This window comes from Genypterus blacodes, unplaced genomic scaffold (genome assembly GCF_046128005.1).
Source record: "Genypterus blacodes isolate CSIRO-AG114 ecotype Tasmania unplaced genomic scaffold, CSIRO-AGI_Gbla_v1 ptg000098l_1, whole genome shotgun sequence".
Classification (NCBI taxonomy): Eukaryota; Metazoa; Chordata; class Actinopteri; order Ophidiiformes; family Ophidiidae; genus Genypterus; species Genypterus blacodes.
In genome coordinates, this window is record NW_027466902.1 from 497,281 (window position 1) to 512,938 (window position 15,658).

At 44.4% G+C, this 15,658-nt stretch overlaps 1 protein-coding gene across 1 annotated transcript; it reads left to right on the forward strand.

Annotated features, from left to right (window-relative positions):
- Positions 1-2,409: 2,409 nt before the first annotated feature.
- Positions 2,410-12,206, forward strand: LOC143008034 (neuronal acetylcholine receptor subunit alpha-3-like). Its single transcript, XM_076159577.1, has 7 exons — positions 2,410-2,467; positions 9,067-9,206; positions 9,307-9,351; positions 9,453-9,562; positions 9,838-10,045; positions 10,130-11,095; positions 12,081-12,206. Exons 1-7 carry the CDS (start codon positions 2,410-2,412, stop codon positions 12,204-12,206), a joined length of 1,653 nt encoding a protein of 550 aa, XP_076015692.1.
- Positions 12,207-15,658: the final 3,452 nt, after the last annotated feature.

Consider the following 15,658-nt stretch of genomic DNA (forward strand, 5'->3'; position numbering starts at 1 on the left):
GAGAGAGAGAGAGAGAGAGAGAGAGAGAGAGAGAGAGAGAGAGAGAGAGAAGATCAAATGATGGGCGGCAGGGAGAGAAGAGGAAGGAGAAGGAGCAACGGGAGTGTGTGTGTGTGTGTGAGAGAGAGAGAGAGAGAGAGAGAGTGAGAGAGAGAGAGAGAGAGAGAGAGAGATGAAAAGTTTAAAGGGTGAGTCGGCTAGATGCAAGGAAATATATGGCAAGAGCTCATAAGCACACAACATGTACAATCTTAATGACTTCTGTCTGATTCATTGTGAAATATTTAATATTCACTGAAGACACAACGATAAATGTCTTACAGACATCTGTCCACTAACACACACATTATCATCTGTTAAATTTGTCTTCTTACTCTTCTTTCCTCAATCTTCGCTGCTCCCTGTAGGACGGTGGGGAAGTTTAACACTTCAGAAGAGGAGGGATACCCAAACACCCATATGGAGAGAGAGAGAGAGAGAGAGAGAGCGTGAGAGAGAGAGAGAGAGAGAGAGAGAGAGAGAGATATCTGGCACACAGTTCTCTTGCCCTTTTCCTTTCCCTGTGGGTCCTTTAGGCCCTGCTGTGATTTAACAGAGCACCTGGCCCACACAGGGAGGGCGATGGGACAATGGAAGAGTGAGAGAGCCACAAAGACAGAAAAAGAGAGAGAGAAGAGGGGAAGCAAAGTGAGAAAGAAAAATGGTGATGTGGCAGGATGGTGAGAGTGTGGTTTCTGCTCTTTGCTTGCTCTGTACTGGATGTCACCTCAGTTGGAGACATTTCCCAAACAACAGCTCAGCTGACTGACTGTGACACCACAGGGAGATTTATTCCTCCTGCTTGCTCGACTAATTCCTGCTGCGCTCTAACTTCTGGGGCCCTTCAGCAGATCCCCGAAACTTAACTGAAGAATTAAAGTGCCCCTATAGAGAATCCAGATCCTCCTCATCTCATGGTCCAAATAGGTTTCAAAAAGGATTTGTGTCAGTCTTCCCCACAGTCAGAAAATTCAAATGCATAAAAAGCTCCTAGATTGACCTTCTAACCCTCACTCTCACTGCCATGGGAACCAAATGTGCCCAAATGTTTGGTTTTGCAGTTAAATGTCAAGAATGCTATCTATTGTATCTGTCCTGGGGTACATCTTGCAGAATCCAAAAAGAAATGTCAGAAAGGTCTTCTCTTCTCTTCTCTTCTCTTCTCTTCTCTTCTCTTCTCTTCTCTTCTCTTCTCTACTTTTCTCTTCTCTTCTCTTCTCTTCTCTTCTCTTCCAACCAGCAGCCAGTCACGGTAGAATCGTGCATTACGACTCGTCTCACGACTGGTCTCATTTTAGTAACATTCTTTCTCATCCTACATCTCACCTCCCTGCTGTTTATATGAATGCTTGTCCAGATGCTTCCCTGCATTTTTGTGTGTGTATGAACTTAAATTAGAATTAGGTACAGTCTGTGCCAGGTAAGCAGATTAGAATGAATGTGTGGCAAAGGAGATAGATTCCCACTGAATGCTGCTGAAGATGAATGTACTCAGACACACACACGCACGCACAAACATGAGTCTGCGCACATGCACATATATTGTCATGGAATATTAAGCAACACATTTAAAGGGAGTATAGGTATTTCTGCTCACTTACTTACTGCTGAATTACAAAATATTACTACTGTGCATATTTGAGTTATTGAACCATACAGAGAATTTCCTGTGTTTATCATACAACAATATGGTTATTTAAAGACATTTATCTTGCATTTTCATCTTGAAGGACGACGCACAGTAGACAGGAGCTGAAGATTTCTCCACTGCAATGTCACACACTGCTGCTGAGCATTAACAGCTTCCCATATTTGAAACGAGCAGACTCTGCAGCTTGCAAGACTGCCAATGCTTGAAGCTTCCTGTGCATTGTTATGTGTACAAAATCAATTAAGTGACTAAATAGGCCATTTACAGCTCAGCGGTAAAAGATGGGATGTTGTGTGTGTGTTTGTGCGCGTGTGTGCGTGTGTGTATGTGTGTGTGCTCCCCTCAAATATATTTTTGCTTTGGATTTTGGATGGAGTTAAAAATTCTAATATCCGTGTGTGTTTGTTCAAATAATGTGTGAGTCAAAACAGTGTGTCAGGTCGCGGAGTGTCGCCCTTGGGAGACTGGGAGTGTGTGTGTGTGTGTGTGGGGGACGCAGGGAGGGGAGGGGAGGGGGCGGGACCAGCCGAAGTGAAGTTGTCCAAGTCGTGAGAGCGCGCGGCGTGACGGCGAGTCCAACCTCTCCGCGTGTGGAGGTGAAGATGTGGCTGTAGTTTGGACGCTTTTCGGACATCCGGTTAGCAGTGACTTGTAAACGTCTCCGATCACCACTCCGTCATTTTATCTGCAAAGGACCTTCGTCTACCGCTGATGTGTCGATGAATTTCCCCGGGAAACGAACCACAGTCCTGCTGCTGGTCCTGCTCGCAGCGCAAGGTAAGGAAGACGCCGCCGGGTGCTGTGGCGTTCACGGTGTCCTGGCTCAGTGTGGCAGTGGGACGCCTTCACTGGCGGACATGTCCTCCACCTTCGGTACTTTTTGCGTAGTTTTCTCTTGCAACCCCACCACCTCACGTCATGTCGCGTCCTCTCTGTGCTCAGCGACAACAAACACTGGCGGGGAGAGGATTTAAACAAGAGGAATGAAATGAGGTCATGTAAGAAGAGTAAAGACAGTTCAGACAAAGTCCCACAAAATTTCAAAATTCTTATCACATTAAAGTGCTTTGAGCTACTAACTCCAACTCTACTTAATGAGGGAGTGAATATGTTTTTTATGTGATGTGATTTATGTTTCATTGTATATACAAACTCTTACATTACTGCTGATTAGGAACATAAATAGAAAGTAAGGTTTTGTTGTAGATAAGTATTGCTATTTTGTGTTTTTTGTTAGTTTGTTGACCATTTCTGGCAGGTGTCATATCAGTTATATTGCATGGAGAACATTTAGATAATGAATTAGATGAATTGCCATGGATTTATACTCAACAGCAGTATTTGGATACACATAAGAGAAATCTGTTTACACGACTGCATCAATAATGGAGCTCAGTGATGGTGGGCTCTGCCTCTACCATCACTGGTAGGCCTAGAAAGTCTAAATGTTTCCTCACTGAATTATTTAAACAAGATGTTTTCTCTGTACATATGAGGTCATGTGTTTCACCAGAGTTTTTGATCTGTTGATTGGGATATACCACCATTAACGCTCAGTAGCTCAGCCGTGAAGCTACAGGGACGTGGAGCAGACGCATGGTGTCAATACTGATGTGCAACGCCATGATTATATTAAGGGGCTTGAGCATGAACATGTCTTTTACACACGCTGTTGCCAGAGTTCAGGGTTGCCGACAGAATAGCCACCCTGCATCTGGTGGGATTTCAGTGTTTTGCCCAAGGGAACTTGGACACAGCTGGACACACAGCTGGACACATGTATCCAAACCGGCTACCATAACAAATCAATGGTGACTGACTTCTGTGGTGGTTTGATTAAAGTCCTTAGTTTAGCATTTTTCTCATTGACTCATTGATTGAGTTTTGAACCAACCAAGTCTACATTATTTTAATATAGACAAACTAAACGTTCAGTTTAAAAGGAAATTTGCCACATCCATGTCATTTGAATGGTCTCCATCAGATGAAACTTTGGCATATGTTCAATCTTGCCGCCAATTGTCTATGGTTGCCTTTTCGTACCTTGGTGCCTTCTTCTGAACAACGCAGAATTGTGCATCATCCACAGTTTTCGCCCTTTTCCTCATCATTCGTGTTCCGCAGACTAGGAAAAAAAACATTCTGCCACCTACAGGGCTGGAGTAGCCATCGCACATCCTCGTCCACTAAAAATTGTTGATGACCTGTGAGATTTTCCAGGGAGTGTGAGTTCCACTAACTACTTCATGGAAAATTAATGTTAAATTTAGGAAAAGTTAAAGGATTATCGCTTCAGTCACTAGTTTGTAATGTTGTATCACTGTTTAAGTTAGTAAGTCTTAGTCTTTCTGCTTCCTCTTCACCTCATTGTATTTTCCATTTTTCTGTGAATCTGTTATTGGGTCATGATCAGCAGCCTGCGGTCCTCTTGGTGGTAGAAAAACTTTATTCCCTAAGATCCCATCTGGGGATCTGGGTGTCCCTGGCACCACGGGTATCTATATTCTGCGTACACTTAACCGCATCCACTTCAAAGTACTAATGCTTTATTCATTTGTCCTCTTATTTTCGGCAGCATCTTTGTTACTGAGTGCTCCTCACTCTGGGCAGCACTCATAGATAACCTCAGACAGGATTGAAGGATCTGTAACATCTTTGGCGGTGCTCATTTCCTGGTCTGTTCCCACTTTATTCCTATCAAGCAGGACCTTTTCCTGGGAGAGACCTGTGACGTTGTATATTATTTTACAAGAATTCAGTGACTAGATTTGAGTAGCAGTGTGCTTAGTGCTGCTGCTGGGTTTGTCCCGTTCACTCGGCTCACACGCTCCCATGGCAGCACCACTAAGTGCTCTCATATTGACACACCTCTGTTTCCATGTGGAAGACTGGCTTCACACATCTTTTAACATGACTCAGTAATGCACGGCACATGGGAGGAACTCTCCTAGTTTGAGAGATTAAACACACTTGAATGCGTTGTTGCTGCGGCCCTTTCTCCTGGTGAGAACTTTTAACGAAAAACAAGAAAGCAGATCTTGCTTGTTTTTCTACTCAGTTTGCTTTCTATTTACAGGCAAGTAAGAGAAAACAACAAACTGAAATGAAAAGAGCCTGTTGTCATTGTGCTCTGTTCAACTCCTCCTCCTCCTCCTCTTCCTCACAATCCCTCATTGGCTTTGTGGGCTTTTGTATCATTCCGAATAGGACTGTGTATGCAGATAAGTGCTTGAAAAGGACACAGACACACAGAAACACACACAGACACACAGACCCAGAGGCGTCCGATTAGTGGGCCACAGCAGGTATTGTCTCCTGCCATCCCGGATTGGGTGATTTGTCTCTAGAAGTGCTGATCCTGATCCTTCAGGCTTTTTGACTGAAACTGATCAGAGCAGTTTCAGTCAAAAATAGAATCTGGATTTGGGAGCTTTGAGGTAGGACTAGACTGGATAGACTCATCTGTTGATTCGGGAATATTGATACGTTTCCTAGACAGCTTCTACAACTACAGACATCTAATCATGTCAGCTGTATACTGAACTGACTTGTATTACATTCCCTGTCTGATCCTTTACCTCATTCTGTCTGCAGCTGGATGTTGGAGGTGTAAAGAAGATGTGCCTGGCAAGGAAACGGCCTAACACAACAACTCCATCAGCTGCATTTGTAAAGGTTTTGTGTACTATAGCCTTGATCTCCTTATACTCGTTTGGAGTCGTGTGTGTGTCTGTGTGTGGTGCTTCATCGAGTGAGTTCAGACCTACAGAACAGCTCCCTCAGTAGCAAGTCATCAAAGCCTGATAGGCTGTGTGTGTGTGTGTGTGTGTGTGTGTGTGTGTGTGTGTGTGTGTGTGTGTGTGTGTGTGTGTGTGTGTGTGTGTGTGTGTGTGTGTGTGTGTGTGTGTGTGTGTGTGTGTGTGTGTGTGTGTGTGTGTGTGTGTGTGTGTGTGTGTGTGTGTGTGTGTTGCAGCTGCCTTGTGTGGCTGGATGGTTTAAGGATCCTCTTAACGCAATTGCCGTGTGATTATTGCAAGCAAACTGCATCCCTCCCTTCCCCTCACACACACACATAAACACCACAGGCAGAGGGCTTTGTGGATTTGCACACACTCTTCCTCTTTCTCTCTCTTTCTCTCGCACACAAACACACAGATGTCGCACAGATGAGGGCCTGATTGGCCGATTCCCCAGGGACTTCCCAATTCATTTAAGTCATGCTTAAAGATGAAAGACCGCAGAGACGAGGAGACAGAGGGGTTGAGTGACAACATTACATTTGATCTTCTTTCTCTCTCTCTCTCTCTCCCTCTCTCTGTTTCTCTCTCTCTCTCGCCCTACCACCCTATCTTCCTGTCCTGCATTTTTTTAACTTGTCTCTGCCAGAGAACAATGCTCAGATGTTTATTATTACGTCCATCGCCATAAGTGCTCAGTGTCTGTTAAGCTGCTAACACACACAAAGCGGCAGCTGATAGCTATTTCCGCAGACACACTTTGACATTACGGAGCCCAACTTTGTATCACCTGAACACATTTCTCAACAACTATATTGTGTTGTACTTAACCCAGTAAGCCATCCATCTGTCGGTAACCAGGTCAGGTCACAGCCCAACATGGTTTCTCTTCCAGCTATGTACTTTAACGGCACCTGAGGGACTCCAAGATCTGCCAGACTGCTGGAAATATACAGTAGCCCTTCCAGTGTGTGACTCGGGTCCAGCTCTATCCACACATGTCTTATTGTCTCCATGTGAGTCAATAAGACAGAAATAATTACGGTTGCGCTTTTAGTCCTAATCATTATAGCTGTGTTGAGCGGATCGTCTTGGCTTAGGGCTCTAGCCTCTGCTTTTGTTCCACGTTCCATCTTTATTTACGTTTTACATTAGAATGCAAACTGTGGAGAATCTGACCTGAAAAGTCCAGATGGAAGCGAGGAGCCGCTGCGCTTCATGCATCAGTGAAAGAAATCCTGTGGAGGTCAGAGTGAGTCAAATCAAAGGTGGAGTAATGTATGTACACACATTACTCTGTACGCACATACATGTATATCATCCCTAGAATATGAAGACACGTATAGTAAAGCATGCCCCATATGTTTAATGGGACGGTCACACAGCAGCACAGGCGTGATCACCGTGGCTCCTCTGCTCTGTCAACATGTCACATCAAAACCCCAGAGAAGCCACACGCTCTCATGCTTCATCTTGCCGTCACCCTCCTCCTCTTCTTTATCTCTTCCCTCTGTTTTCTCTCTCTCTGGCTACATGCAGACAGTCAGCAGTGTATTACCAGAAGATAATTAGTTCCTTCAGTGTCCACCACGTGCTCCCGGGCTCATCGTGTCAAATACATGCCTGATCAAAGTGCCTCCCCGCAGGCCACGAGCTGCTCCACAGCTTTAGGCTCCTGACGACGGAAAGAGAAGGAGACAGGCTCACTCTTTGGTTTGCTAATTCCAAATCAATGTCACTATTTAAGGGAGTAAATGCTTGACTTGGCTTTCTCGTGTCAGAACAAAGGCTTTTCACTTTGTTGCCACATCACCGACTTTACCGCCCTGCTCATCGTCCAAGCAGCCACGGAACCTTCTTCATTCTCCTACTAACCCAGAATGAAGAAGACTCCACGTCCACTTGTAGACATTTAGTTTGATGAACTGGACTATCTCATAGAGTTGTATGACGTCTTTCATCGATGACATCTTTTGTGGACTTGAGCTCGTCTTACTGGAGCAGGATTCCGTTGCTGTATTCTATATCTTTTCTTCTTCTATTGTTACTTGTTTGTTGACTCTTTGTAATGGGCCTTCTTGCCCTCTTGCACCCAAAGTTGGTCTCTTGACCGTTGAAGGAGAGGAGATCATGATACCAGGCTTTACAAATCAACCTGACCTTTATCTCAGCTAAATCAGTAAGGAAATTGGACTCTATTCCAGGCAGGGATTCTTCATAAACATCTTAAATTAGTAATGTCTAATTCCTCCCAGCTCTCTCACATACACCTTGAAAAATCCACTGCAAAAGTTTAGAGACAGATAAGAGTGAAGAGACGGGAGGTTTGTGATGAATAATAAAATAAGTGCTGTAGGATCAAGTATGGTTAAAGGGGCAAAGGTTATAATTAACTTTAAATGAAGGCTCTTTGGTGGCATAATTAAAAAAAGGGAATTAAGGGAGAGAGAGAGAGAGTGAACCAGCAGAGGCTACTGTAATGCCTTCATTTCTTTTTTTTTGACAGTGAACAAAACAAAAGATCCAATTAATCCACTGATTATAATGGCTCTTGTTTCCGCTAACCCAATTAAAAGCTTAAACAAGGCGTCTGGCCGCGTGGCGAATCGGAAAGCGGCGGGCAGTTTCAAGCTCAGGTATGAGAACTGAAATTACAGAAGTGCCTCAGGAGAGACGTCTTCTCATTAAGCTTTAACACTCAACCTAACTCCGCTGCTGACCCCAGAAAAACGTTTGGATCCTGAAGTCACCATAACCTTTCAAGCGAGCCTCCTGTCATAGTTTTTCCTTCCTATTCATCATCATCTTAGCATAGGTTTGTAACAGAAGTTGACATGATAAATCCAAGCGGGCATCATTTGCTTAAAAGCCTGATACCCTGCAACAAAACTTGTGTCCTCTATCGGCCAATCAGGATGCTTGTCTCTTACTGCGGTCCCGCCCAGAGCCAGATGCAGATTAATCTCTCTGAGTGCTTTGCAGTTGTTTTAGCTCCACCAGATGTTGTGATTTAGTAAGTGCTGTGAGTAGTTTGGTGATTGGATGTTTGGATCCGTTACCTGATGTGACCTTTTAATGTGACCTCTATTTGTTTTCTTACTACTCCGACTGTAGTTCTGCTGTTACTCATACTATTGTGAAATAAATTCAACGGGGGTCACTGCGCAGAATTAACTGATCCACACAATTTGATTTCGTTGTTGTCAGGGAAACAAACCTTTTGGAGCGTGTGCGTCTGTGCGGTTATACAATATGTATCTGGGTTGCACCGTTTGTCCTTCCCCGTCGCTAAAAATGGTTCATTCAGCTCAGTGAGTGTGACGGTTTGAGTCCATACACTGGGCTCTACTTTTAAAAGAATGGGCTTTATTGCTAGTGTGTGATGTAGGGTAGACGGGGCAATGTAACATGCAACTCTGTGGGGTTTTAAAAAATGTTTACTCTTTGTCTTTATAGTTCATTCCTCTCTAAATTAAGAGAACGTACAAGGCATTCATTCATTTTCCATAGCCGCTTATCCTTAAGTTAATGAAATAGAATTAGAATTAGAATGAGTCATGAATCCGGTGAGAGGGTATGTTCCTGTTTTATATTTAGCATTCATTTCTTTTCTATCTATTCTTTTTTCCGTTTCATTAGACTGTTATCTATCCAAAGGAGAGGACAGATTATTCCGACGGTTGTTCCGGAGGTACAATCAGTTCATCCGGCCGGTGGAGAATGTGTCCGATCCAGTCACAGTGGAGTTTGAGGTGTCCATATCTCAGCTGGTCAAAGTGGTAAGAATAAAGAGTTTAATAATAATAATTACTGCCAATCATTCAGCTTCATTCCTTTTGTTTTGGTGACTAAATTACCTTTTTTTAATTGTCCTGTCAGGATGAGGTGAATCAGATTATGGAAACAAATCTCTGGCTGAGACATGTGAGTGATGTTTGTGTCCTATCATCCAAATTGACAAATTATTTGTTCGCAGCAAATATTCTTAAAATGAAATGTTGTTAATAGGATTGTTTGCGTTTCAGGTCTGGAATGATTACAAACTGCGATGGGCCCCAGTGGATTATGACGGGATTGAGTTCATACGAGTTCCGTCTAATAAACTTTGGAGGCCAGACATCGTTTTGTACAACAAGTAAGAGTCTGAGTTGACAAATGCCAAGAGGATCTCAACGCTTGCACAGAGAAGTTTCATCTTTAGACTTCACTCATCCACAAGTCAGATAAAGTGCATCTGTCAGCTCCTCTCATTTTGTGACAAGCTGAAATTTGCTGCAGCAGAAGCAGCTTTATGAATGCAAAGTTAGACCTCCAACATGTTACTAGTCCTTGTTAGTGTCCTCTCGCTGTCATTTTCTGTTAAATGTGTTGAGGGTTTGGATAAATTGACCTTAATATCTCCTCTCTCAGTGCTGTAGGAGATTTCCTAGTGGCGGATAAGACCAAGGCTCTGCTGAAGTTTGACGGCACAATCACTTGGGTCCCACCGGCTATTTTCAAGTCTTCCTGTCCCATGGATATCACCTATTTCCCATTTGACTACCAGAACTGCTCCATGAAATTTGGCTCCTGGACGTACGACAAGGCTAAGATCGACCTGGTGCTCATTGGCACAAAGGTCAGCGGGACAGAATGGTTTATCTGGTAATACCCTAAACTAGAGATCATTGCTCCTGAATACTTTCTGTTTATCTATTACCAGGTGAACCTCAAAGACTTCTGGGAAAGTGGAGAGTGGGAGATCATTGATGCACCAGGATACAAGCATGATATCAAGTACAACTGCTGTGAGGAGATCTACCCTGACATCACCTACTCCTTCTACATCCGCCGCCTGCCGCTCTTCTACACAATCAACCTCATCATCCCCTGTCTCCTCATCTCCTTCCTCACTGTGCTGGTCTTCTACCTCCCGTCTGACTGCGGGGAGAAGGTCACCCTGTGTATCTCCGTCCTCCTCTCCCTGACTGTGTTCTTGCTGGTCATCACTGAGACCATCCCCTCCACGTCACTGGTCATTCCTTTGATCGGGGAGTACCTCCTCTTCACTATGATCTTCGTCACACTCAGCATTGTCATCACCGTCTTTGTGCTCAATGTCCACTACCGCACTCCCATGACCCACTCCATGCCTGAATGGGTGAGGTCCGTGTTCCTTGGGGTGCTGCCGAAGGTGATGCTGATGAGGCGGCCCATAGACCAGGGGTGCTCCTCCTCTGGAAGCATTGGTGGAGCGACAGGAGGCGTTAAGAACAGGAAGAATAGCATTGGAGGAGGAGCAGGAGGCGGTGGAGGAAGTGTTCGTGTTGGAGGTATCACAGGAGGAGTCGCGTGTGCTTCTCTGGATGGTGGGGGAGGCACCTCGTCGGCCAGTGGCTCCATGAACTGTGTGGAATACGGCGAGATGAACCGTGACGTAAAGAAGGAAGTGAACAGGAGGTTCCCTTACAGAGGGAAGGAAGTTCCGACTCCTGTCCCTCCCCCGATGGCGCCCCCTCCTTCCCAGGCACCCCAGAACCAAGGGCCCCAGGAATCAGAGCTCCCCAAGTTGCCGAGGGCAACTGCCGCTGTTGTAGCCTTCTCCGTAGTGTCTCCAGAGATCAAGCAGGCCATCGAAAGTGTGAAGTACATCGCTGAGAACATGAGAACTCGCAACAAAGCCAAAGAGGTACATATGCTGATAGAAAGTTTGAGTTTGTTTCAGTTCAGTGCATTTTTTTTTAGGAATGATGACGTCTGACCTTATTTCTGCTTTGTTGTGTAAAAACTATGCTGTATAAAGCATGAACACATCAGGGAAAACATATAGATCAATGGAACTAATCGTGTACATTAGCTGCACTGATATCTTACTCTTAGTGTAGTTTGCATGTACACATTCTATATAACATCTTCACTAAAAACGGAGGGGAATAGATAGATAGATCGGCCTCAGCAAAGTAATGTCAGTAAAGTTGGTGTTCTGTTGCCCCCACCTTGGAGCAGAATATTTTGCTTTGCTTTGAAATTCGAATGCAAAGATTCCTGCTGCACAGTAGAGTAGCTGCACAGATAAAAAGCATCTCTCACACACACACACACACACACACACACACACGTACACAACAGAGATGTGCTGGTTTACAACATGTGTTGTCTCTGCTGCCTTGCTTTGCGGACAGTGTTAAAGCTGTTAACGAGGGGCTATAAAGGGAATGTAAAGCGGCTTGTTTGTGGGAGACGGAGCACTTTCCATGCACCTCCCTCGCACTCTGGATGCTCCTGATATGTTTGTTGCAGCTCCATCTTTTCTTCGTGGAGCCTGATCCCCACTGAAGAGCCACACGGCCTCTGTTTATGTGCACACAATAGCATTATGGTCAGTGCAGCCCTGATCCAATCATGCACACCTGGCTGCTCATGGAATGCGTATTATACACAGTGCATACACAAACACGCACATACACGCTAACCTAATAACCACATGCATGTTAGGGGACACATCGGCTCTCTAAACACCCCCCACCCCTTCCCTCTTGCAACACAGGCAGTCCCACACACAACCCTAATCTTTACATTGTAGACGCACACATTCCACAATTATGTCGTCTCTCGATCTCTTATATTTAGTGTGGGTTCCTTCTGTCCTAAACAATGTCCTGTCCTCTCCTCAGGTGGAGGATGACTGGAAGTACGTGGCCATGGTCATCGACAGGATCTTCCTCTGGGTTTTTGTGACGGTGTGTGTGCTGGGAACCGTGGGACTTTTCCTGCAGCCACTCATTAGTTTCTTAAAATGAGACACCCCTGTCCCATCTGTTTCACTCTTGAATTGCTTTGGGAGATATGAATACTTTTTCTTACTCAGTCTGTACACAAAGCTGTTACTCACTCACTCATTCCACTCCTTTGCTGCTTGTTGAAACCTGATTACTGCACATCCACCTGCTACCATCTTCATCACAGTTTCATTCAGTCCTCCTCTGCCTTTCCCTCTGTGTATTCTGCATTTCCTGTGTATATTATTGTAAATAAATGTTACTGTCAGGTCTTTATTTATTGTCCAAGCATATTCAGTCATTATTTGTGTGATTATAGTAGAGGGACTGAGTGAACTACACCAAGGTTCACAAAAGCACTTTGTCACCGTGAGTCGTGTGACAAAGACGATGGACCAGAATCAGAACCCAGCAGAACCACTTCAAACAGCAATCAGCTGGTAATCATACTGTTCATGTTTGAGGTTTACATGTCGTGGTAAATATGAAGTCATTACTGGATGCCACTCGTGCTTCAGGGAGGTGCAATTATTCAAATTATTTTCATGTTCACTACATTTGCTCAAAGCATTTTGTCTCTGTCATTCACTCAGTAACTTCAGTTGTAAGTGGCTCGTCTCCTGGAGGGGACAGCGGCGTAATGATGCTCTCTGTCCATATGTGCTCACTTTATGTTGAATTAGGCATCTCACATGAATTTATCAGTACATATCTATCTATAGCAACACTTTGAACTGTATAATGCAGATTAAACTTAATGGACTTGAAAGGTCAAACTGTCTAATGTCTTTTTTTGCTGAATACTTGTATTGAAGAAAGCATCTGACAAATTAAGTGTTCAGTTAGGAGACGTTTTGATGATTGTTTTATACAGAGAGGGGAGAAAAAGGAAAAGAAAACAAACAAAGTTAAAGCTATGATGCCATGACTTGACAGTTTAACCCTGGTAGTTTCAGATGACCTCAATGCTGTTAGTACAATCAACTTGGTCAACTTCCTCATTAACTGTTTTGAGTTTGCAACATCCAAACTAAGGGCAACACAAAAAACTAAGTTCTAACTTGTGACCCCTAGAGGTCAAGATGCTGCTGCCACCCAACCTGGCCAAAGTAATTTGATCCCCTCGGCTAACTTACCGACTGGTCAACGTTTCCATCCTTCAAACCCTGTGAATTTAAAACTTGTGGTTTAATCAGCCTGTATATCAATACAAAGATAGAAAAATATCTAAAATAAAAAATGCTAAGTGGTCTACAACGCATTTAAACACATCTCTCTTTAGAGTTTGGCCCGGGGGATCGATATACAGTATCAGATAGATGTATGGATGCATTTTGTGTTCAGTATAAGTGGAACTGACTAATCTCTAAAGCAAAAGTAGAGCAAAGCGTTAAGCGTCTTTGAAGTGCTGCTCTCTCTGCACTAACTTATCCCCCTTTCCTTCATTGCATAAAAGGTCACGGATGAGTCTGAATATGCCTGTCAGCGCAGACACACACACAAACGCACACTGAAATACGGAATGCTCAGAGTAGTGAAGGCACAACATGGAACCCTCAAGTGGGACTGGGTTCTGACTGGCCATGGATAGGCCGACCCTGTAGCTCCCAACGTCGCCACAGCTCTCTGTTAATCCCTGCGTGTGTGTATTGTATGTGCATGTGCAGGCTGATGTGTGTTTCAGGGGGAAGAAGATTACACACATGACCTGAGGAAGGAAGAGTGTGAGAAAGGGAGGCGGTGAGACGGGCAATGTGTGCGTGTGTGTGTGTGTGTGTATACGCCTGTACAGTGTGTGTCAGGGTTCTTAGCAGCTTGGATCTTGCTACACGTGGATTATGGAAATATGGAAATGCAGTAACCACACAACATCCCATCAGTCGCAGTCTGACGGTCAAATCAGAGCTAAGAATGAAGCGATCACAGAGAAAGAGAGAGAGAGAGAGGGAGAGAGAGAGAGAACCTTCTACTCTTGCTAAATTTAGTCTATCTGGAAGATGCTAACCTCTAGCGTTTTGCCTGTCTGACCTCTCTAATTATCTCTTTGTATGCCACTTACGAAACACCGGACGCCGACGTGCCGCCACATTAATGTGAATCTGTAATGGTGTAAATCAGGTGTTTCACCTCTGTCGGTCTTCCTTGAATGACTGTGCTGGATGTAATCTGTGTTGGTTAGAGCACAGCGGGGCACAGCAAAGCTCTGGGTGCTAAGTGGAGGCATAATACATTATTAAACTGGGCACATGGATGAATATTTTACATGATTCTTCACTGTTGACGTCGGCTTTTAGAATCTGGCCTTTGGTCGGACAGATTCTTGGTGGACAGACTTTGAATATTTTGCTGTCTTCCAAAATTGTTTTACATGCTGTGTGTTTTTTCTATTCCTGGTTCCCCTGCTCGCTTTGGTGGGACTCTGGCTGCCGGGAATGCTGGGAAAAGTAGAGGTGAGCACGGGAAGCAGGGTACATGCATATACTACATTATAGGTCAAGGTTTGGTGAATTAGGGTCGTGTCTCTGTCCCTCAGTGTCTCAGTGTCTCAGGGTTACTGTCTCACAGTCTGTCAGTCTCAGTCTCTCATGACGTCAGGAGACAAACAGTTTCATGCCTGTGGCCAGTCGACTGTGACTAAGTAAAGGAGACTCTCTCTAAATAATTCACTTCAATGGGAGCCTTGTGAGGTTGCACACATACACACATGCAGGGACCCACACAGATGCACACGCTCACCAAACACACATGTACACGTGCTCACAAAGAGCAGGCTTCTAATTTTACCCTCTGATGAATATTTACTGACTGATGGACAAACATTGTCTGGGACCATCATTTCGAGAAATGAACAAATAATGAATAAAAGGGGCTGTGACCTTGTGCTGCACCATCAACCTCAACCCCCATTGGGCTGGAGGAGATACAAGCCAGGAGGATGATACGTATAAAACCAGCTTCACCCATGAATCAGTGACTGTTTTGCTAGAGACTGACATCCCTGGCTTGGATCACCTCATCAGTTTACACTTTCATGTAGTTCTGTCATGTATTTGTTGATGCTGTACATTAGGAATCAGTGTGATGTGAGGTGTGCAATCTGAACAAGTAAACATGTCTCATTTATTTGTCTTATCCAGAAGCAGTAGAAGCTTCCACAACATTACGGTAACTCTGAATGAGAAGTGAAGCCTGAATTCAGGCTCTGCAAACTCCTCATGGGCACTGACACACACAGACACTGAGAGGGGACAGGACACACACCCAGTCTGTCCTTTCTGTTAACACCCCTGGGCTGCACAGCCCTGAGGAGCAACACACACACACAGACACACATAGAAAAACAAATTGAACACAGCTGAGTCCCATCTGAATGCAGCATGTTCGGTTTGAGTTAATTCAATCTCTGCCACACACACACACACAAAATCTTGTATTGCTATATATAAGTTAAATTGAACATCTGTCATCTTTAA